The following is a 25,442-nucleotide window of genomic DNA, read 5'->3' on the forward strand; positions in this document are numbered from 1 at the left end:
AATGGTTTGTGAAGCTACTTGGGGAGACAGAAAATAAATATAACCCCATTTTCTGTACCACTCTGTTCTTACCTCTGTTGTCCCGTCTTCCCACATCTTTGATTTTAAAGTATAAGCAGTTTTTCTCTCCTCTCACTGGGACTCTTTTCTTCCTTTCTGTAAACTCAGTTTCTTATTTTTTTTCCTCATGTTTTATGCTTTCATTCCCTTTTGGTTTTCTTTTCCTTTGTCTGTCTTGGGCTTCTAAGACAGGCACTGTTTTCAAAAACAAGTAGACAGATTTTTTGGTTTAGATAATACTTTGTAAATAAAAAAAAGTAGGAACATGTTTTTACTTTGCCATTTCCCATTTCTGTAATCCCCACAACAATCTTCTCAAACAGTGTTTTTTGTTATATCTGAAACACTTACTCTTCTGGGCCTCAGATTTTCATCAGTAAAATGATAGAGGAGAGGTGGATGGTTGGGGTGGGTAATGTCAGAGCCAGGCTGCCAAAGCAGGTCTCTGACTTCAGAGCACAAATTCTTAACCATTTCATAGCTAGGAATGTGCTCTTATTTGGATGACAGTGGGGTATATACTATTCTTTCCTTTTGAACCTTTAATGAAGTATCTTCTAGTATAGTCAGGAACTTTAATGGTCCTTGTAGTTTGACAAAGGAAGCAACTTCCCTTGATTTGCCAGTTGAGTGCTCCTGTAGCTTGATTCCCCTTGAACCTGAGAACTCAGTTGAGAAATTGTGTTCAACCTGAATTCTTCTCTAATTGATCATTACTTGCCAGTTGCCTATTCAGGAGGAGTTGTTATCTCAATGTTGAGTCAAAATAAAGCCAGTTCTTATAATGTATTAAAATAAATTTTTGCTACCTTCAGACATACTGTGATAATGGAGTATTTTGACTTTGAAAATATATATTTGTATGGAAATATCGAGCACTGTACAGTCATTTTCTACTAACCTTAAGTTCTGGCCTTCTGTTATTAACAGGGTTCCAGTATATCAGACAACTGGCTGGAATTGTTATAGGATATTTAGTCTTTAGACAGTTTCCAGAGACAGCAGGCTGTACCACCCTCCCTTACCTTTCACTGTGCTTTCCAAGTTGGGTTCCTTTGAAAAGGCAAGTGATGATTACAAAATTGGCTACAGGACAGAGACTCCCTTACTTTTGGGGGTAATGTAACCCTGATTATTCTCTCTAAAGTTGCTTTTCATTTTAGCAGCTGCTTCTTAAAACATTTCACTACTACATAACATAAAAGCTATGTAGGTTGGAGAGCCATGGGAGGAGTGCCAGGATTTCAGAAATTGGACAAATCTTAGAACAGGAGATCTTAAACTTAGATCTCTGGTTCTTTACGTTGTCGGTAAAGGGGTGTGTGTCTGTGTGTGTGTGTGTGTGTGTTTCTGGGGAAAGTATTCTATATTTACATGAGATTTCAAAAAAAAAAAGTGAGAAAGGAAGGTTAGAGAGGAATAGAAAGGAGGAGCTGGGAGGGAGGGTTGATACACTGGGACAAAAGGGGTTGGGTAGGTTGTAAACAGAAAGGTTCAAGTGCTTGTGAATTGGAAGATTTTAAGTATACTACTCCATAACATTGTCATCTCATTTATCATCTTTGAAAATGTTCTTTTCCTACATTTTCCAGTTTGATTTTGTCTACTGTTCGATGGAGAAAGGAATGAATCTATCCAAAGGAATGAATAATAAGAACCTAGCTAATCAGTGTGCTTTAGCATGTCATGTAGACAATCTCATTTAGTCCTGAGAGCAGACTGCAGCGGTTAGAGGATTTCAAGATAAGGCAACTAAGACCAAGAAAAGTTAAATTGTTTGCCCAAGCTAGACAGTTTAAGAGATGGGTAGGAGGTACAGAAAACTGGAGTCCTGAAAGACCCTGGAGAGAAAAGCCCAGCAGATTATAAAATCTGCCTCCTCTTTAGGCAGATGATATTCAGTAATAACGTCTTATAAACCTACTGCACAGGTTTTCTGTGCCCTGCAGGGGAAAGTGAAAATTTTGGTGGTCAAAGAAAGTACCAGGTAGATTGCTGCTTTTATGTTCTAAGACGCTGTAGGGGAAGGAGATTAAACTATAGCACAATGTTGGGTCAGGTTCCTAAATCTTAGCATGTAGGAGGTAAACTCCCTGAGGAGACTAGTCTCCCAAGAAGGATAAATGTTGTGCTAATTTTACACACCTTTTTTTTTTTTTTAGTGTTTTGTGTTGTCTGAAAGTTTTAGAAGCTGTCCTATTTTCAAATGTCAGTTGGATACCTAGAACAAATACAAAGCTGTTCCTCTCAGGGATTACAAGAAACTTTATTCCTGCAGAATGTGAATGAAGCAGTTTCATATTTTGCCAGGGCAATGGAAGGGACATTTTAGGGAGAGAAAAGTTGTTGGAAATTGAATTCTGCTAAGATGCAAGGTCAGTCCTTTTGTATCAGAGTTTGAGGGACAAGTTTATTTTTCCCGCCCTGACATTTTATAATGTGTGTCTCATTCTGTCTTTTGGAAACAAACTATATGATACAGGGAGTGAAATCCATTAGAGGAGAGGCACAATCTTAAGAAATAATAGAATGTAAAAGTTTGGAGAATTAATAATAGACCACACAAAAAAGTGAGGGCATCTATCTCAGCCTTACCAAAATGTTGTAACCTTTTGGGGGAATTGTCAAGATTGAGAACGTTGTTTAAAGTCATTTTAGGTCCTATGTATTTTGCCTCTTTGTTTTATATTTGAAATAAAACCAACACAGTTACCATTTTTGAGATTCTTCCTTTTTTGCTTGCCTTCAGTTGAATTCACCAAAAGTTTACAGCTACAAAAATCCCTTTGTTAGGTACAAGGTGGAAAAAAACGTTTGTGATCTCCAAAAGCTTACACTGGGGCTGGGCAGATGCACAGTTATATATTGTGTATTTGGTATATAAGAGAACATTATAGAAGTGCAAAAGATATGCAGAACAGGAAACACCAATAAATAGTGGTCAGATTTTGTCATAAAAACATTCAGTTTCACACCGATGCTCCATTGTTCTAGGTTTTTAGATGAACAAGATACATGAATTTTGAATTTTTTGTGGAGTTTTTCACTCAAGTAAACAAATTCCATAAGTGGCAAGTGTTCTGAAGGAAATAACAAAGAATGACACGTTAGAAAGAATCTTAGAAGGGGGTGCCTGGGTGGCTTAGGCAGTTGAGCATCTAACTCTTGGTTTTGGCTCGGGGCATGATCTCAGGGTTCTGAGATCCAGCCCTCCATTGGTCTCCACACTGCGCATGGTGCCTGCTTAAGATTCTCTTTCCCTCTCCCTCTGCCCCTCACTCCCCTGCTCACGTGCTCTCTCTCTGTCTCCCTTCCAAAAAAAAAAAAAAAAAATCTTAGAAGGAACTACTTTAGTTAACAGACCAAAGAACACTTCACCAATAAATGGCATTTGTGCCAAGACCTAAATGATGAAAGTAATTCAGTGGAAGGGAGAGTACTCCAACCTGAGACAGGCATAAGCTTGGATTTTTGATGGGCAGAAGGAAGCCTACTGTATCTGGAGCATGTTGAGTAAGGGAAGAAAGGAGAAGGAGATTACATGTGAGAGGAATGCAGGGGCCAGATTATATTGAAGCTGATAGGCTAGAGTACAGAGTTTGGATTTAATTCTCATTGTACTGTACAGATGAAAAAAGATTAATTGTATGTTTTGAAGAAAATGAATCTGGGTGTCTGTAGAAAGCTATTGTACGGCTGCTAGTGTAGAAGTCATGCAACCTGTTGGGAGTGGTTCTAGTCCTCCTGAGAGATGAGAGGAGTTGGATAAACTAGTGAAGATGAAGAGAAGTGGATGGATTGAAGCCATGGTTTGGACATAGAGACAAAAGAAATTGCTAGTGGATTTTAAGAAGCACTTGAAGGACTGGGAAAAATCAAACTGATTCCTAGGTTCCTAATTTTAGTCACTTGGTATATTATGTTGCCACCTAATGAGATGAAGAAAAATGGGGTGAGGAGAAGAAGTTTGGATAAAGGAAATGAAAGCTGAAACATAACAAAAAAGTAGTCAGTGGCATTGTCTCGAGCACAAAGGCGACAGTGCAGAAATGCTTAAGAGACGTTAATTTTACAACAAAGAAGAAAATCATCCTGGATGGGCTAGTACCCCAAAACACAATTTCAGTTGTCACTGTTCTCTCTACCCAGAGATCGTGATTACTTCTTCTTAAGCTTTCTGGGCACAAAACTATATTACTGTACAGCATCTCTGTTTTTTTCACACCAACGGTTTCTGGCATGTTCTTTGTACTAGGGGAATCTCACTCAATGCCAAGAAATAACTGTTTTGCACAGTGTGTTGGTGCTCTGGTAGCTATTCAAAATGGTCCCCAGAACACATAAAAATTCTTTTCTTATTAGGATAGAATATTACTCAAGCCTTTGGACTCTGACTGGAACTATGTCTGGATAGTTGGTCTGGATTTCTTAGTCTACATAATCATGTGAACCAATTCCCTAGAATAAATCTCTCTCTCTGTGTGTATGTGTGTGGTATGTCCTGTTGGTTGTGTTTCTCTGATGAAGCCTGACTAATAGAGCCTTTCTGTTTATACTGATGTACAGAAATTCAACATTTTTTGATTTTCATTCTCCGTCTATCATCCCAGTGAAGACTTTCATTTCATTGAGTACATCTTTATACCCTGAAGAGACTGAGTGAAGTAGATGCAATATAAATAAAATCACTGATAATGTTCTCATTAGAGCATAAAGATAAAAAGGATTATGTATATTAATATTTAGTGGCTCTCCACATGTGGTCCTGGGTTTCTAAGACACTTTTCGGGTTCAGCATGGTCAGAACTATTGTCATAATAGCACTAAGATATTATCTTCCCTTTTTTCCTCCTATTTTCTCATGAGTATATGGTAGAATTTCCCAGAGGCTACATGGTATCTGATATTACAACAGATTGAATGGATAAATAAAAACGAGAACCTAGCTGTCTTCTATTAAGTCAGACATGAAAGAGATTTGCAAAAATCTAGAACAATGCTCTCTTCCTATTATTTTATTTTTTTAAAGATTTATTTATTTATTTGAGAGAGAGAGTATGAACTGGGGGGGTAGGGAGTGGCAGAGGGAGAGGGAGAAGCAGACTCCCACTGAGCAGGGAGCCTGACATGGGGCTCTTGATCCCAGGACTCTGAGATCATGAACTGAGCCAAAGGCAGACGCTTAACCGACTGAGCCACTCAGGCGCCCCTCTTCTTATTATTTTTTTGTTTGTTTTAGAAAATATAGTAGTTTTTATAAAAACATGTTATTTAGATTACCATGTAATGGATTTATTGTTGTTAGTCCTAAAAGAATTAATAAGCCTTTTTGAAGTTTCTCAGTTTGAATTTCTTATATGGTCAAGACTGATAGAACTCAGGGAAACAAAAGCTCTTTGATGTCCTCAATAATTTTTAAGAGTATGAAAGTGGTCCTGAGACTAAAACATTAGAGAACCTTTGCTCTAATAGAAGGTTTTTCATATACACAAGAGTGGCTCTCATAAAAATGTTAAGTGTGTACTTCCAAACATTATACTCTTTCATCAAATGATTCTGTCTAGAAGCACCATAAACCAGTTCCAATTGTTTGTTTTATTATTGCTGTTGTTTTGACATCTTCTGATAATTTCTCTCACGTAAAGGTAAAGTTGTCACTGCCTCAACAGTTATATGTTGTTATATTTTGAGAGCGGGTCTCTTTGTCTCCTTCTCATTTATTCAGTCATCCAGATAACCAGCTAACAAGTACTTGTTGAACTTCTACCATATACAAGGCCCTCATTCGATGCTGTGCCAGGTGTTAGTTCATTGCTTTTGTAGCTCCAAATCCACCCTTTATTACCTGCTCTGTGCTAGAGGAGGTTGACCATGAAGCATTTCTCCTTTGTAGCTAGTGCAATGCTACGCTACAGAGTTTGTCATGTAGTATCTTGTAGTTTGTCAATAGAGGGTGCTGAAAGGATTTTAGCAGGAAGGTGCTTCTACGCCTGTTTGAGTTGTGCTTCTGTTTTAGTTCTTTTCATGTTAATACTGAGGAGCTGGCAGTGGCCCAGTGATCGGCACAGTGCATGCAGTCCCTTAATGTGCTTCTGGCCCCAGCCCTGGCCTAGGGACCTTGCCGTGGGCTCCCTGCGTGCGCACAGCCCACCCCCAGCCTCTGGCACCCTGATGCGTGGGAGTCTTTGCTGCTTGTGGACGCTCTGGCCTGAGTGATCCAGCAACCTTCTTCCTCATCCAGTGGGCTGCAGAAGTCCACCTCCTCTGAGGAGATCTGATTCTCAGCAGCCTCCCTCCCCTCTCCACATCTGTCCTTCCCTGGGTGCTGTGCTTACTCTTTAGGGTTCTCTTTGCAACTTCAGAGTTTCTACTTCTCATAGTTTTTGATTCTTAGATCACATTTTCAAATGTTACGTTTTCTGTGCGGCTTCTCTCTGCTGATGGGCCTCTGAATAAATTAGGTGCTTTCTATCACTCTTCTGAGGGGGATGAACAACGCCTGTATAAATTATTTAAAATTTGTACAAAAGCAGTGCATAATTAAGGGCCAGAACCAGGAAGGCAGACTGTGTATCAAAGAGCTTCAAGGCAGGGAAAGCTCAATAAGGACGGGGTGCTGAGGAAGATCAATGGGCAAGAATTGGTGCTGGGCTGAGATGAGGGAGGCTTCCTTACAGAGCCATGAGCCTGTTCTGGAGAAGAAAACTGTCATGGTGTGTGGGGAAAGTCGCGAGGGCTCGGTCAGATTGGAGAAGTCAGAGGAGGTACCGTGGCAAAGATCATGGAGGGTCATCAGTACCAGGCAGAGAAGTGGAAACTCCTTTCAGTTTAGTTAACAGGGCACCTTCAGTGGATCTTAAATAAGAATTGACTTTATAAAAATATGTTAGTGTACTAAAGGATATATATATAAATAAGAGTTTTAAGACGAACTATGGAAACCTGTTTATCATTCATTATTTTCTGTGCAGTTAATCCTATTTCCTGTGTTACTATGTTATTTCTAGAAGTACATCTTAAAGATAAAATTTTCATCTATGGGACATTATTTACTCATCTAGATACTAGACTATGGCGTTTTTTAATATGGGACTTGTTTTCTGTGGTTATTCTTTTTAAATAAAAACTGCTATTTAGTCTACTCACTGCCCCCCTCTTTTAATGAATTGAAATAAGAAGTTTCTGATATTTGTATTGTGTTTTTTCTTTTGAAAGCCAAGGTGCTGTTAATCTGTAGGATGCAAATAGGACCTATTTTTAAAAGGCAAATACCTATGTTTATATCTTAAGTATTTATCATTTGACGTTACTTTTGTAAGATAGTATTCACGTAGTCTCTCTTTTTTTTAAAGTACAAATCTAATGCATGTTCATTATGGAACATTCAGTGAATGTACATGAAGATAAGAAAAGAGAAGACAATTATAGCTCCCTTTTGATAATACAGTTAACTATATGCTATATATTCTTTTATTCCTGTCATATGTGCGTGTGCATGTGTACCTCTATGAATATGCACATTTTACACAATTGTATTTAGTTATATATGTGGTTTTTCAAAACGGGTATAATATTTTATAACCTGCTTATTTTACTTAACATAGTGTGAATATCTTTCATCAAGTGGTTTTAGTAATTTGTTTTTAATGACTGCAGAATTACTCATCAAACTGATTTATCATAATTTTACAAATTGCCTATTATTGGACGTTTAAAATGCTTTTGTTTTTCTCTATTTTATTTTTTATTTTATTTTATTGTTTTTAAAAGATTTTCCTTTTAAGTAATCTTTACACCCAACAGTGGGACTCAAACCCACAACCCTGAGATAAAAGAGTCGAGTGCTCTACCAGCTGAGCCAGCCAGGTGCCCCTGTTTTTCTCTATTTTGAATAATGTAATGATGAGATGGACATCTTTTTTTAAGCTGTATCTTTGTATGTATACAAATTGTTTATCTAGTTTACATTCTTTGATTTGGAATCACCAGCTGAGGGTATCTATCTCTTTTAAGGTTTTTGATTCTCATTGTCAGAATGCTCTCCAGAAAAGTTACACATTTTTAAAAAAGTGATCATAAGCCTAAGAAGTTTTTCTTTTATGTCTTAAATGATATATTTGAGACCTCTGTTGCTCCAGAGACTGTAAGGAATATTTGTAAGGCCACATCAAAGGAATCACATTCATTAAAAGTTACTACATAATACGTTTGACACAGATGTTTCATTATTAAGTCTTGAGATAGGTAAATCACAACTAAATAGAACTGAACTCGTATTAGAAACCTGAGGGATTAGTTAGCTGGTGACAGAACTATAACAAGTAAGCTTAAATTAGGATATAAAGAATGAGGGAAATGCATATCGTTGAATTTCCTGACTCTGAGTGTTACAGTCAGTTACTTTGGGAGACTGTAGAAGTAATTTTTAGAAGTTGATAAGAATAGCATAGTGTTCTCTATGTTTGGGATGATGAAAGTAAATCTTATGTCAAATAGGCAGCTAACTCCATGGTGCCTACTGGGTAAATTGCCACTCTATGAAATCAACTGGTAGAAGTGCTTGGTTGGCTCTTGGGTGCTAGTGCTTGCTTCTTCCTTTCTGCAACCATGAACTAAATGCATATTATTTCATAACACTCAGAAAACGTAGCAGTAATTAGACTGCATTGAAAGAAACATTCTATAGAAATGAAATATCAGCACTATTTTTTTTTAAATTAACTTGTATTGAAATGCTGGAATAGCTTGAGCAAGCTTTTATTTTGTGACTTTTGTCTTTTCTAATGATCCAATTGGTAATTCCTACAAATTAATATACTTTGCTCATCCCATTTCCTTAATAAGAAAATTATCATAGCTTAAAAGTGCAACTGGATGAAAATTGCTAAATGGTCTTAATGGTAAATATCACAGTATGTAATTAAGATGTTTGACAAAGCATATTTTATGCCAAAGTTTATTTTGTAATGGAAGAAAATAACTATTTGAAAGCCCATAAGTCAATTAGAGGGCACTACTTTGAAATTGACAATCAGAAGCTAAAATTGATGAAGACTTGTAAAAATAATTTAAATTCACTACTGTTATACTATATCACTGAAAAAACAAACAAACAAACAAAACCTGTTCTGGCAGTGGAGAAATAGGTCAAAGCTTTGTAAAGAAGCTGAGGCCCGATAACAGTAAGTAACTTCAGGCCTGGTCTTAGTTAAAGCAATCATTAGTCAGAGCTCTGCTTGGGTGAATCTGAAAGACATGTTGGCACATCAGCCATGGACCTCAGAATGTGGGTATAGCCAAGAATGGAAACATCCTGCTTGTATAAATTGGATTGGGATCCAGGATATCCTCTTTATAAAAAAAGAGACATAATTTCTCCAAAAATATACATGGCCAATTTATTCTATTAATGTGCATGCAATCTGTGAAAATCAAGAAGAAGTAAAAAAAGAGAATTTCAGGTTACAAGAGAAGATGACTCCTGAGGAAAAGGAAGTGGAAGTCCTGTCAGTAGTCATCACTATAGTAAGCGTATTCCGTATACGTTGCCTGATAACTGATAGTGTTATCATGTGAAATCTTTACATAAGTTCTGAGCTCTAGAAAGGGAATTCATCAGATGTGAAATTTCAGTTTCTTAGGTAGTAAAATTCCTCTTAGCTGCCAAGATTTGAACTTGCTTTTGAGGTTAACCGAACTAGTTAGTCTAGTAGTCAATGAGTATTTAGTGTGGTATGTAAAAATTACTGTGTTTTAGGGAGGAAACAGGGTTGTTTGGTCAGGAAGAGAGGTCCTGGTGTAATCCTTGTAACAATGGATTCTGTAATACTACACCTAATATGTTCTGGTTAAAATTACATCCTAGGGGAAAAAAATTACCATAAAATTTGTGTTCTACCTTAAGTGTGACAGATAGGCATATTGACATTTTTGTGATATGTATCTTTGTTAAAATCCATAGTGATGTGAGAAGATATGGTGATTTTTTTCTGCAGCGGCCCTTGGACTAATAGCAGCAGCTGATGTTCAAGTCCCATGTTTGTACTTAGCACTAAGACTGTGTGTTTGGTGGAACTAGGGTGTGCTATGAGGTTTGGGACTTCTTATGTCCTTTGACAGACAACCAAGAAATATTTATTAAATCGAAGGTAATGAAGTCGGACTAGTGTTTTCAAACCAGGATCCTTGCAGCTCTGGAGGAGCATATGGTGGGACTATGGCAGAACTGGGGCCAGCAGCCAGCCATGGTGGTTAGCTGATAGCTTAGTGGGCAGGGCTCGAAGAAGTAGGCAAATCTACTAGGTGTCAGATTCTCAGATCTAAAAAATTGACATTTTCAACTTCTCTCCTCATATGTACACTGCAGAGTATCCTTATTCTCTGAACTTAAGTTCAGAGTGGTTAGTACCGAGTAGTTAGCCAGCTTGTGTAAACGATGACCTTGGGGTCTGAAATCAGAAAGGATTGTACCTGCACTTAGTTAACCCATCTCTCTGAAAGAGTAGTATGACAGGGAAGAAAAGATGCCCCCTCTATGGAAGCCATGTTTGTTTTCATGTTTGATAATCAAAGACCTTTGTTTAGTAAAGACTACAGGATTGGGATCTGGATTTGAACCAGGCTCTCCCTACTCTATTTGACTTTGAGTAAGTTACTAATTGTACTTCAGTTTACTAATTTGTAAAGCAGGTTGTTTCACCAGAGCAAATGAATTGATATGTATTACGTACTTTGAACAATATCTGTTACTTACTAAAAATTTGAGTTCACCTACGTGTTTGATATTTTTCTATGGATCTGTTCTGGAAGACAGTCCTTTTAAGTTAAATTTAATGCTCAAAATGGATTTGTATTTTTTTTAGCATATTTTTTCCTGTTACTAGATACTCCCTTTTGCTTATGTGTCTATTTAGCTTTATTATATGTAATGTCATTTCAGGTTCCTATATGATAGTGGACTCTTCAGATCATGACCCTGGAGAAAAAGCCAGACTTCAGCTGCCGACAATGAAGGAGAACGACACTCACTGTATTGATTTCAGTTACCTTTTATACAGCCAGAAAGGGTTGAATCCAGGCACTTTGAACATATTGGTTAGGGTGAATAAAGGACCTCTTGCCAATCCAATTTGGAATGTGACTGGATTCACGGGTAGAGATTGGCTTCGGGCGGAACTAGCAGTGAGCACCTTTTGGCCCAATGAATATCAGGTAATCATCTATGCTTTTCTGGTTTATGTTTTCGTGTCATTGGCTCTCACAGTGTATGTAATACTCAGAGGTAAATACTAACGCATTGGAACAGAGATCATCTCTTTCTCCCCTCCTCTCGCCCTCTTCTTGAGGAAATATTTAAATACATTGGCACACAACCTTTAAAGTAGTGAGACTATTTCCACATACTGAAAAACAGTAGTGTTAGGTACAAAAATCTGTTGGTTGTTTGACAAAGAGCTACTTATTGACAGATTTGTCTCTGTTCAGGAAGAAAAAGTCCTTTTTATTTGAGCGCATTATTCAGACTGGATTGGTTTGCTCACTTCTGACAATAACATTTGAAAACTAAACATGAAATAGTGTTTCATGAATTATATCATCTAAGGGGGAGGCATTTTGAATAAATTATTTACATTTTTGTCGGTTACATGCAGTCTCAAAACAAGCAAACAAAAAAGGAAAAGTTGTCCACATGTCTTTGTTTCCCCCAACCCAAGAAATACTTGATTTAATTATGATTAAACCGGACAGTGAATAATATATCTACTTTATGTTTTGTGAGGCTGATTTTTATATGGTTTAACCAAAAACGATCATTTACCAGTTTGGAGAGTTGTTCAAAATCCTCCCTATAAGGTTCAGTAGAACTATTCTCGGCTTTCTGAAATATCACCTTATCCCACTTTGCTTTTACTAAAGTGAAGTTTTAGTAAACCGTTATGCTAACTGAAAGAAATCTAAAGAGGATTTCCACTTTTTTGAAAAAAAAGGTAAAAAGCTAAAATAGCATGCAGACTTTGTTTTGCAGCGAGCCATTATGGAAGCAGCCAGCACACAGCTCAGCTGCAACAGGGGCCCCGCCAAGCTCCTTCCCCAGGAACTGCATTCAGCATCTTAGCATCAAGCTACCATGGCTTTGAACTGTGTGAGCATCTGTGCTTTATCTGGATTTATTTTGTGCGTCTGTTAACAAGATGTGTCCTAAGGTATCAGAAAAGGCGAAGAGATTATTTTTGGGTCTGGGAACACTCAAAAAATTTTCCATATAAGTTAATGTAATTGCTTCTTTATCCTGTTTAGGTTTATGAAAAGTTTCATAAGGACCCTATACTTTCAATAGCAGGGGAAACCTGTCCCTGGACAAAGAAAATTACCTCTTTTGAAAGTTCACTTTTGCGTTAGGTCTTGAGATTTAAACTTTTAAAAGACTTGTCTGTTTATAGTTTGTTACAGAACCTAATGAGAATGCATTATGTAAAAGTATATTTTATTTTGGTCAGTGGGTAATTTATAAGCTAAGAACAATTCATTTCTGCTTTTTAAAAATGAACAATTTCTTGTCTTTATTCCTGGGAGAGGGAACACAGTGCATTGTTTTAATTGCTTTGTCATGAGTTGATTTTTCTATTTTATTAAAAAACCTCTTACTTCATAGGTATCGTTCCACAGGTAAGGTTCTTTGTTCAGGGTTATTTGTCTATTGAGATCTTAATGGATTTTCTTCAGGTACTAGTTGATTCTGTTATTCTTTGAGCTGAAGGATGTTGTTCTTCAGTGTAGGAAAGCTATCTGCTTTTCCAGGGCCCACAGCTCTGGGAGGGCTGCATGTGTGGGTGGGTGGCTGGAAGTGTATGAAACTAATGCTAAGGCAACGAAAGCAAGATCAAGTGGGCTCATCTCTGACAACAGTGGGTCATCATTTGCTGGTTCACCCTCACAGTGCATTGTCCTTTCACTGACTTCACTACAACCTGTTATTGGAGCTTAACACTGAAAAGAAAATCTCTGATTTAACAAAAGAAAACTGTCAGAGGATTCAGCCTCCTTAAAATAAATTTAAACCCAAATAACAAATTAGCAGAATTGTTAAACATTTGGTTTCTGGAGTCAGATTGCCTGTATTCAACACTGTTTGCTATTTGCTATCTGTATAGATTGTTCTTTAAGGAATCAAATTGTTAGTTATATCTTTAAAGAAAAACATTGAAGTGGATTTTGATAAATCCAACAAATAATATATCTGGGTATTGTGCTAATATGCCTTCACAACTAAGAAATAGCATACATAAAATTAATTACCTTTTCTTATTTTTCGCAAGAGCTGTCTTTGAGTTATTGATATTTTAATAACATTTTCTTATGGCACACGTTTCTGCAATATTAATTTTAATGTTGAGTTACACTATCATGGACTAGATTCTTCTTTGTTCAGTCTCATTTTGCATGACAGAGCTCCCTTAGGGTTATGTGTACCTTTACTGTTTTAAGCAAGCAGTGCTAAAAGTGCGTGTGCAAGTTTCAGCCTGGCCAGTGAGATCTTTTTGGAGCTGTCAGAGAAAAAGGTTACTACATAACTTGGAACCTGTGGGTAAACGTTTCTTTCTTGCAGATTGAAATTTGAGCAATAGATCATTACTTAAGTGATTAATTACTTTACTTCCACATCATTTTTCCTTAACCCACAAAACTTAACAATCAATGAGAACAAAAAACAGAGTAAGATTATTTTTATTCATGTGCTTAGTGCTCAGTAGATTACTTGATTGATGATTACATTGATTCTGTCATTTAGATACCTAGTTGTACCTGTGTATCAGTTATTAGAAACACCAACATCACATAAACTATATTTATGTAGCATTTTTGCTATTAGGAAATAGCATGAAAAACTTTTGACTGTTGCTTAATGCAGAATCTTTATTTTTTAAATATTTTAAAAATTAAAATGTAGCCATTACATTGTGCTATGTTAGAAGCCTACCTACTTTTTTAATTCTTAAAGAAACACTGCCTTTTTTTTTTTTTCCCTAGACTCTAGATTAAGTAAGCTATGATATGCATAGAAACTATTCTTCCTGGTTCCACAGATTATTCAACTTCAACATTCTCCAGAGATTTCACACTCTCCAAAATTTCTTTTAAATTTTTTTTAACCTTCTCATTTTTTGAATTCCCTTTTCTTTTGTATTTCTTGTAGAAAATCCTATCTTTTATTTGCCTGAGCCATTAGTTACTCAACCATCCCTCCGATACACTCCTTATCGTCAACTTCAACAACAACAATCAAAAAGAAAATTATCCCAGGGTGCTACTACTTTTAATTAGTATAGGATAATTTTTATATAAAAATCATACTCCTGGAAGTGGATTAAAAAGAACCAAACCTCTCTATAAGCTAGCTCTTCTTTTTTTTCCTTTTTCTGTTGAACTAAAAAACAGATGTAGTGTATCTTTGGTGTGATTTACCCTTCCTAGAAATTTCAACTAGCCAGACACCTAAACAGAAGATGACTGAACAGGAAATTTATTATATTGTGGACGGTTTAATAATGAGGAGATACCAGTTTTTAACCCCAAGAAACTTGAAGTGTTATTTGAGAAAGGAAAAAAATAATATACATGAAGTTACGAAATAAAGGCAAAATTAAGAGTTTTGGTTACCTGCCAGATCAGTATAAGGCTCATGGATTTTGGAGGCAGTTCTTCCTGGGTGAATCTTGACTCTGCTATTTAGCAGTTGTACAGCCTGGAACATATTCCTTAATTTCTTTCAGTACAGTTTCCTTATCTGATAAATCAACAATACGTATCATATCTATAGTGATTAGAAAGGTATCTGACACACTGTATGTGTTTACCATAAAGTTAGATTAACATGATGGGTAGATAAAAAATTTGTGAAATCTGTTGGGTTTAATATATGCCCAGCATTTCTTTCTGTTTTGAAAGCGTGCTGTTCTCCTTTTTGTTTGTTTTTTCTCAAGACTTAATTCTTGTAGAGCAGTTTAAGTTCACAGCTAAATGGAGAGGAAGGTACAGAGATTTCCCATAAACGCCCTGTCCCCACACATGCACAGCCTGCCCCATTATCACTGTTCCCCACGGGCGGGACATTTATTACAATGAATGAACGTACACTGACACACAGTAACCACTCAAAGTTCATAGTAAGTTTATTTTAGGGTTTACTCTTGGTGCTGTGCAGTCTGAGTTTAAACAAGTGTATTATGGCATGCATCACTGTAGTATCATAGAGGACTTTCACTGCCCTAAAAATTCTCTGTGCTCTGCCTGTTCATCCCTCCTCCTCCATGTTATTCTTTTCAGGTTTCATGCTTATTTATTTATTTTTTTAAATTTTTGTTAATTTATTTGAGAGAGAGAGAGAGAACATGAGCAGGGGTGGGGTGCAGAGGGAGACGGATGAGCAGACAGACCTCTGAGCAGGGAGCCCATCATAGGCCTCCATCCCAGGACCCTAGGTTTTGTGTGTGTGTGTGTGTGTGTGTGTGTGTTTAAGATTTTATTTATTTATTTGAGAGAGAGAGAGAGAGCACAGGAGCAGGGGGAAGGGCAAAGGGAGAAGGAGAAGCAGACTCCTTGCTGAGCAGGGAGCCAGATGTGGGACTTGATCCCTGAGCCAAAGGCAGCTGCCTCACTGGTTGAGCCACCCAGGTGCCCCTAGGTTTTGTGTTTATTAAAATGTCTACTGGGGCGCCTGGGTGGCTCAACCAGTTAAAGAGTCTGACTTCAGCTTAGCTCATGATCTCAAGGTCGTGGGATCGAGCCCCGTCTTGGGCTCCCTGCTCAGCAGGGTGTCTGCTCATCCCTCTCCCTCTGCAACACCCTTCCTCCCCTGCAACACCCCTCCCCCCACCCCGCTCGTGCTCTCTCTCGCACATAAATAAAAATAAAATGTCCACTTATTTGACAGCTTATTAACGTGAAGTTTCACCATGCTAACCCGTGGGGACATACAGGCGAGTCCCTTTTCTCCGGAAACTTACATTCTAGCTAGGTGCTAGAGGAGATAAAAATGTAAATCAGATGTGGGGTCTGCCCTTAGGGGGCCTAGTCCAGAGGGGAAATGTGAGATACACAGAGATAAGACTTGAGACAATATAACATTTGTTAAATGACTTAAGAGAGATAAATGTAAAATATCGTGGGGAAAATGAAAACAAAAGATTTGTTTCCAAAGTAATTTAAGGCATAAATGGGACTATAATTCTTATCTCTTGATTCCTGTATTTCTAGATGAGTATGCTTTTCACTGTACCACATTGTTTTTCTTAAACCACAGTTATTTGGAGCCAACACTTTCTATAGTGAAAGAGAAGCAAATGTAAATTTTATGACATAAGCATTGCAATGATATACTAATATATAAGGAACTGTTTCTCACCTGTGTCTTCAGAGCAATAAATGTCTTTTTGGCTCAGTATACTAATTATAGGAAGTATCATATCATATTTTTTTTATTTGCCATGGTTACAAGTTGCTAATTCTACCTCTTTTTATAGACCTCAAGTGAGTACTGTAAAATTTCAAATTGATCACCAAATAGAAGTAAAAAGAAAAAAAAAATCCAAAACATTATGAGGCATTATCTCAGTGTTAAATTTCAACTGAAGATCAACACACCTCTAAAAGTATAATTTTCTCCACTCTGGAAATCTGACCTGTCTTGTATGCATAAAACTCAGTTCTGCTTTGGGATTAAATCCATTAGTTTCTTACTGAACAGTGAAGTTGTTACCAAATGAGGCAGGCAGACATAACTTCTAAAACTATTAGTGGAAACCTAATCTGCTGTTTTCCATTAACTGGGTGCACATCATTAATCACAAAAATGATGCATGATGAAAACTACAGGGGTTTGGCCAGAAACTGGAAAGTGATAATATAGCATAACGTGTCTTTTTTTTTTTTTTTGCTCCCTAATTCACTGAGAAACAAACACTGAACTTTTGCAACCCATTCTCTTCTTAACATTTTCTATCGGCTTGAAAAAAAAAGGTAAGAACTGGACAGGCATGGGATTTTTTGGTTTTTGTCTCCTTTTTAAAGCTTTATGTCAACACGTATTGCACTGATGTTTTGGCAATGGAATGATTGTTACACTCCAGAGATACTGCTGGCTTTGGATCTAAGAGGATTAGGACTTAAACCAAGTGACTGTTTACTTAAAATAAAAAATCTCTCAAAGATTGATCTTTGGGGATGGGGCTGAAGTAGGAGCATGCTCATGAACCAGCCATGCAAAGAGTGAGGAAAAGAGCTCTTGGAACATTGCCAATTTACACTGGTCCTCATTCAGCCATGAATGTCCCACTGAAGGAAGGAGGTTGGCAAGGCTTTTCTTTCCTAGATGTATTAGTTTGCTTGGCTGCCATAACATTCTGTGGCTGTGGCTTAAGCCACAGAAATGTACCTCTCTCATTCTGGGAAGTCTAAAGACCAAGGTGCCAGCCTCTTGGCTCCTGGTGAGAGCTCTCCTCCTGGCTTATAAATGGCTACCTTCTCACTGTGTCCTCACATCTTAAGAAAAGACAGCTTTTCTTCTTCCTATAAGGGCACCAGGCCTCTCAGATGAGGGTCCCTTATCACTTCATTTAACTTTAGTTCACTCCCAAAGGCCCTATCTCCAAATACAGTCACGTTGAGGATTTGGGCTTCAGCGTGAATTTTGGGGGGAAAGAATTCAGTCCATACAACTAGATGTATATTACACTTATAACTTTTTCATTTATAAGCATTATAAATGACCCAGCTCATCATCTTGTATAACAATGTTGCAGATATTATCTGTTCAGTCTTCATTCTCCTCTCTTTCTTGCACAGTGGCAGCTCCCACCTTACTGTCCTGTCTTCCTTTGTAGGTAGGAGTGGCCATATGACCCAGCTCTGGCCAATGAGCTATGAGGGAAAATCTGCTGGGGGACTTCTGGGAAAGATGTTCGTACTGATAAAAAAGAGAGAGACCTATTGTTGCCTGAGAGCATGATACTTGGCACTGCTGCCGTTGTCTTGTAACTATGAGGAAGGTGATAAACTGAGGGTAACAGAACAGAGTAAGGAAGGGGTCAGGGTCCTACCTCAGGCAAAATAATGACAATAATATTTAAGATAAAAACTATTTGTAAAAAACTTTTAGGTGAGTACTCTCCTATGCAGACAAGAGCATCCTAGTATAACCATGTCACATCTTTCTTGAGCTTTCAAGCAGTCCCACCTATAACCCATACTATTTGTGGATAGCACCTGTGAGCCATATGGGCAGAAATAAAAGTACACATTATCTATCTGTGAATGGAAGTTTTCCAGTTCAGTCGTACAGAGAAGATAGACCTATATACTTGAAAATGTAAATAGGGCTGTAAGGCAATGAATCAATGACTGGAGGGAGCAGAAAGAAAGGAAGGAAGGAAATATCATTTGTTGGTTATCTACCATGTTTAAGACACTGGGCTGGATAATTCCATGTCTGTCATCTTCAGTTTGATTTAATATTTGATCAGGTGCTAAATGAATGTTCCTTATCTTCATGCATGGACTAAATTGCTGGTTATTTAATGGTCAAAATTATCCCCCCCTTTTTCCTCTTTACCAATTTAATCTTGCTATTAAAAGTTCGGACTTTAGCCCTATCAGTGACTTCAGAACTAGATAGGCTTATTCTTCTTAAGGCAATAGTAATTGCCTAGCACTGGCACTTTGGCTCATTTTTCCGTTGTCTAAATACCTTCTGTTTGATAGGCTATTAACAAAGCAGCCTTTTGCTGCTGATGTTTAATCTTAATGATTTCCTATTTGTTTCATTTAAAGTACTCCAAATGGGTTTGGAAAAACGCCCATGTTGTTATAGTCATTGTTTTCATAAAACTTATAACCAACCCTGTGAGGATGACTTCTCCTGTGTCCTGAGGGTGATTTGCTCTTATTATAAAACATCTGCTTTACTTTTCCTTTAGATTCTGTAATTGATTCATTGATGAAACTTACAGTTTGTAAATAAATGTAAACAAGGGAAGAAGCGAGTCCTGCTTGTTAACACAATAATTACTGCAAATAGATGACAGAAGTCTCTTGTTAATCTACTAAATCATACCTGTTTTTATTTAGAGTAAGCAGGAGCTTTCAAGTGCCCCTTTACTAATTCTTGTGAGAACCAGTTCCATGAAATTAATTCATTTCTCTTTTAAGAGTGGATGGAAAAATAATGAGCAGTAAGGAGAGTTAGGCAGTGTTTGTTTGATGTGTGACTTTTTTTCTTTAAGAGTTTGTTTTATCCAAGGGGACTGGGGAAGACAGATGCTCCAAAGAGTAACGGAAGGGAGGCCAGTTTTTTGCTGGCTCACTCCCTTGCATTCAACACAGTTTGTTGAGTCTGCATTAACACGTGTCTGCTTCCTTGTTTTCCACACCTCTTTATTAATTATTTAGCATACATTTAATGGGCTCATCTTCGTGTACCAAGATTAAAAAAAAATAAATATCCTATCCGGGGCAGGATCCCTACCCAAACACAAAAAAATTGCGAGATTTTCCTTCTAATCAGCTTAATGATGTTTCTGACAATGCTGTACCATTTATTAATGCAGTACCGTCTCATAGAAGAAAAATAAGAGACAACAATTTAAAATCAATTCTTTCTGCAGTTATTTTGTCTGCTGACTTTGATAGTTAATTGGAAGTGGTCTTTTTTTGAAGGCTTTCGAGTTTCAGTACAACTTGAATTTTTGTGTGACCTCTTTGTCCATTTCCATTTCAAAGACTGGGTAGGTTTTTTTTCTTCTTATTTTAGACTACATGCGGTATGTGAACAAAATTATTGGCTCTTCACAGGAAAAACAAAACTAAGTGACATTATGCTTTTATTTAAAATTTAACTTGTACGCTGTGGGGATTTCAGTTTTTATTCTTAGAGCATAATGGAAAAATAAAAGGATATAATTATCTATTTTAGTAGGAGTTTTTCAGTGGAGAGAATGTAGTAGGAAGGAAATATAAGGGAAATGTCAGGCAGAGTTAGAGTTTGTATCTATTACTATTCTTTTAGATGATATTATATAGAATCTATTCTGTTGTTAGTAACACAAGTTGGAATATAAAGGGAAACAAACTTCAGATGCTGTAAATTAAAACATCCACTTATATAATCTAGTGGAAAGTTTATGATTAATTTTAGTTGTTTTCATTTTCAAAAGGTATTTTTTAAAACTGTCATTATAAAACTAGTTGCTACGTGTTATTTCTGCATTTAGTTATATAAATAACCATTGCACACACCACTGGAATTTCCTGATGAGATTTAAATTCTTAATATTCTTTGAATGATCTTTTAAAAAATCATTCTTCTCAGCAGTAAATTCTTCTGGAAGCAGTAAATCAATTCTCATTTTATGTTTAAAAATAAGGTCTGTAGTCATAAATTTATACCAAGTAATTCAATAAAGTAATAAAGAATGGAAAATTTCTAGCACCTAGAGATCAAAGTTTAGTTCAAACCTAAACACCTTTAGATCCTGGTATTTTGCAACAACAGCACAAGTATAATACTTGGAAACAGATACAGTGATTCTCCAGGTTAATAGTTATTAAAAAAACACTTGGTTTGGTTGTGAACTTACACAACGTAAGTTATGTAAGACTTACAAAGGGATTAGTCTGCTTAGCCCCATAAATACCAGGGTGAATTTCTCTGTTGTTATTGTTGTTATTTATTTATTTTTTGATTGCTCTTTGTCTTCGTTTTCCCTGTTATGTTTTCCCCTCTTCCTGTTTTCCTCCCCTCTCTTGGTGGAGGGGAAATTATAAGCAGAACAATAAACACATCACCAAGTAATTTTATTTATTTAATATGTGTATATTTATTACATTAGGTATTCTGACATGCTACATGAGAATTAAGTCTTTATTTTTTTTTTATGTTAGTATAATATAGAGTGGAGTCCCTTTTATATACTGGGTAAAAGTTAAAACTAGACATCATTTGGCCTTGTTCAAGTCCACATCCAATGGTCAACACCTCTTTGCTCATTGAGTGACTATTTCGTGGGACCTTTTGAGTTTCAGTCCCTGCAGTGTGGGATAGCTAGTCTACATGTGTTTGATGAAGTTCAAAGGAGGTAATGAAAGCTGCAAAGTAGTCGATTTAAAGCTCATATTTACGAATGAAAAACTTGAACTAAAGCTAGTAAAGTAAAAAAGAAACAGACTTGAAAGGATTTGGGATTCTGTCACAGCATAAGGGAAGTGGAGTATCCAAGCTTAAAGAAGACATGGAACCCAGAGTATCCATCAGGACAATAGAAACTTTGAATTTCTCTGTGAAGGTCAACTGTGAACAACTCCTTTCTTTATATCAACGTGACAAATATTTATCAAGCAACATCTACCCCAGGCACTATTCTGGCTGCTGGGGATGTACCATGCTGAAGTCTGACAGTTCCTGATATCCCAGAATTCCAGTCTTGGGATGGGGGTGGGGGGGGTGATAAATAAATAAACGAGAAAAAGATTAGAATGCAAGGAGTGCTATGCAGATAATTAAGATAGAGTGATAGGACAGTTAGGTCTTGGAAACCACCCTGGACCAGGTGGTTCAGGAAGAGCTAGTTGAGAAGATGACCTTCACCTGGAGATCTGAATGGCAAAAAGGACCTAGGTACACTAAGATCAGAAAAAATGCTTTAGGGACAGAAAACAGCTAAATGAAGGCCCTTAAATCTGGAAGGAGATTGGCATGGTGGAGGGATGGCGACAGGCCCAGGGGTCAAAAGGGTCCTTTTTAAAGATGAGAAGCTTTGTAATCCAAGGGAAAGAGTCTGAACACTTTATGAAGATTGTCATCAAGGGATTCTATTTACTCACTTGGGTCTCATCTTATCCATGTTCCAAATGTATATTCTTCTTTAGGCTTTTCAGCACTTACTCTCCAGTCACAGCTCTGGTTGTTTTCCATCTTGATAATGGTAACATTTTCCTGAATCTTTTATAAATCAGTTACTTTTCTTGGGATGCTGATTTGCTGATATTGCATTCCTCAGATTTTGCCAATGTTTCCTTGAAAGTCAAAATGATTAGCCATCATTTGAGGTCCTTCATAATTTAGCTTCAGTCAACTGCTTCAATCTCTGTACCATTATTATTTTTTTCTTGGCACCATCTGCTTTAGTAAGTTGCAAATTGCTCTAGCTGTGCTTTAGACAATTTGGGTGTGTGTGTGTGTGTGTGTGTGTGTGTGTGTGTGTGTGTGTGAGAGAGAGAGAGAGAGAGAGAGAGAGAGAGAGAATTTGCACACAGTATATCCACCTTCTGAAGTGCCTTTGTTTCTTCCTTTCCCTTGCTACCAAGAAGCCTTTGCTAGGCACTTCAGTTCTCCTCATATCTGTATTCTGTATTGCTTACATCGCTAATTAGATATTTAGCTTGTAATATTTCAGATAGTTTTGTGTCTTGTACCTCCAAGTGGACTGTAGATCCCCTTTAAAAGGAGACTGGGTATGCCAGGAGGCCAGTGTAATTTTTACATGGTGCTTTGTATTTTATAAAGCAGTTTGACAAATTAAAAAAAAAAAAAACAGCCTTACAATAATAGGTCACTGGGAAGAGTATAATGATTTTATTTTAGTGATAATGACTTAGAGATGATATAGGTGACTTGTTTAAGGTCATGTTACTAGCTAGAATTGAGTTAAGTCCCCTAAAGATAAATTCTAGTATCTCTCTAGTGTGCCAGGCTGTTTGTTTATTGATAATGACTTTCCAGTTTTGGCATCAAAAGGAAATTGGACTTGCTGATGAAATATTAAGTGATGGGATAAGAGTAGGGTTATAATTTTTTCATTTTCATGTAATTTTTCAGGAGACATTTTCTTTTTGTTTGTTTTTATCTTTTCCTTTTTTTTTTTTAGAGAGCGTGTGCAAGAGTGGGGAGGGGCTGAGGGAGAGGGAGAGAGACTCTCTCCATGCTGGGCTGGATCTCAGGACCTGAGCTGAAATCAAGAGTCAGATGCTCAACCGACTGAGCCACCCAGGCACCCTAGGAGACATTTTCTTAATATTATTTGCTAATATTTCTTTAAAAAATAAGTATTTTTATGGTTTGTCTGTTCAGGGATTGATTGGATGAAGTAAGTTTAATGCTTAAGGGGGCATCTCAGAACTTTGGTGGACTGGCTTTTAATTCATTTTCACAACCAACCAAGTATTTATTGAATTGTTATTACATGCTAAATTTGGGGAGAAAACAAACAAGTATGAAAATAATTTCATATTTTTGTTTAGGGAATATAAAGTTCACCAAGGAGATTGGCCATATGTTTTTAAGTTTTTGTGGTGAGTGATGATTAAATAGGATGTTTTACATAATTATTTCAAAATTTATTTATGTTTAGAAATGCTGTGATAAAATAATGGGAAAAAAGTCTTTTGAGGGAGATGAAACATCCATATCGGCTGTCTTGTATTGTTATTTAATTAACTATCCAATGGAGTGAAGAAAACGATACTATTAATGGAACTCTAAGAAGGAAGCAACACATGGGTTCTTTGGTCTGACAAAAATGGAGCTGTATCTGGGTATATAAAGGCAGGGGAAAAGGAGGTTTAGCTTTCCCAGTTGCAAGGCATAGATAGCACCCTCAGCTGTTCTGAAATGAGAATGATCACACTGGGTGACGGGACAGCCACAGTGGTCTGGCTGAAGTCAGGGTTTTGAAATTGGGAAGAATGATAGATTACGTTGAATAGGTTGGATCCTAATGTAGAGAAGTCTCCAAATCTAGGTCAAGGGATTTGTTTTATTTTGATTCCTAACTGCTTGTGGCTCACTCAGAAGAGTCTCTAGCAAGAGCAGTGTGATAACAGTAATGATTCTTTAAAAGTCATTCTTTTAAGACTGAGCTCAGCAGATCCAAGGTGGGCCTTGACTTAGCATTTGCTGACCATCCACACACTCTGTTATCCACGCCTCATCTGTTCAAACTAGACTCTTGAAGTTGTGACATTTGGCAATTTGGAGGATGACCTGTGGGGGGCAAGGCATACTTTTGTTACTTAGTTCCCTTTCTGCTAGGTAGAGATTTATTTGTTACGAAAGGTAATCAGGTTTTGGCAGACAGACTCGCATTAGGGGAAAAGAAAAAGTCTATCAAGGATTCTGCCTTTGTCAACAGAATTGCTAAATTTTGTTCATTTAAGCTTATTCTTTCTGCTGGGATCGCTGGGGAACTTTCCTTTATTATAAAGGATGAACAATGTCCAGATGATGCTCTTCTCTTCCATCTGCCTGTTAAACCCTTAATCTCCTACACCTGGGTGGCTTCTAATCCTTTATTTGCTTTCTGTTCCAGTGGTTCCAAGTTCTGAGTCACGTGTGCCAAGTAAGTTTCCTTGTGCCATAAAAGGGCACTCGATGCCCCAAGATCTCCTGGATAATAAAGTGAGTTGCTGTTCACAAATGAACTTGCCAGTTTTAATGCAACCCACTTAGTGAATGGCATCCACTCACTATACAGCCAGAAGTGCCCTATTGATTGGCAGCAGGAAGCTCCTTGTTCACGTTGAGAGTTCCTTTTGCTGAGTTCCTAGCCTCTGAGAATTGTCCCAGGGCTGCCTTTGTGATGCCGCAAAAGGCCCTTTCTCCTTTTTTCTCATTGCCATTTACTTCTCAGTTTGGAGCCAGTTGAGTTATTTAGTCACAGGCCTGGCTTGTAAGGTGCAGAAGTTCGAAATGAGTTTGTTTTTGGATCTTAGTCAGGGTTCTTTTTGGAAGAGGGTCAAGCAAAGAATATAGCAGGCAAAATTATCCACTCTTTCTTAGTTATCACTATACTAACTAAAATTCAGTGGGATACCTTGTAGAGAGGTTATGCCCTGCATTGAATTTCAGCTTCGAACCCCACTTAGTTCAGAGAGCGCTCGGGTTGCAGAAATATGCCTCTCACCTCAGCTGTGTAAACCTCCCTAGCAAACCATCTCCACACTCAGTGGGATCATGTGTATCTATCAGCCACCTTAGGGAATAATTGGGAATCAGAAAGAAAGGCACAGTCTGCTTCCTCTGTTCTCTAAGTAAAAGCCTGGAAAGGTTATCTATAACTAACTAGTAAAGCATGGTGCCTGTCAGATCAAGACAGGGTATAGCTCACTAAGCTTGAAGGAAAAAAAAAAAAAAAGAGAGAGAGAAAGAAAAAAGCTGTTCATTTCCTAGTGCCTTTGCATCTCTGTTTAGCCATCATATAAATGGATTACTTTGGTTTGTAGAAGCAGAGACTGGAACTTTTTCTTTTATATTTTTCATCTTATAACCATTACAAAAAAGACAGTGGATTTTAAAGGAGATTACTTAAACTTAAATTTGTGATCTGATTGCCTGG

The 25,442-nt window shown here is 37.3% G+C and overlaps 1 protein-coding gene across 2 annotated transcripts in view; it reads left to right on the top strand.

Moving 5' to 3' along the window:
- PTPRK (protein tyrosine phosphatase receptor type K) overlaps positions 1-25,442 on the top strand; it is a 553,262-nt gene that overhangs the window by 190,391 nt on the left and 337,429 nt on the right. For both annotated transcript variants that reach the window (XM_028117097.2, XM_088023873.1), the window contains exon 3: positions 11,000-11,271. In XM_028117097.2, the coding sequence (XP_027972898.1) occupies positions 11,000-11,271 (272 nt within the window). The remainder of the gene's footprint in view (positions 1-10,999; positions 11,272-25,442) is intronic.

Source organism: Eumetopias jubatus, unplaced genomic scaffold, assembly GCF_037043125.1.
Source record: "Eumetopias jubatus isolate StellerSeaLion01/CBP00866 unplaced genomic scaffold, mEumJub1_p1.0 scaffold_6, whole genome shotgun sequence".
Taxonomy (NCBI): domain Eukaryota; kingdom Metazoa; phylum Chordata; class Mammalia; order Carnivora; family Otariidae; genus Eumetopias; species Eumetopias jubatus.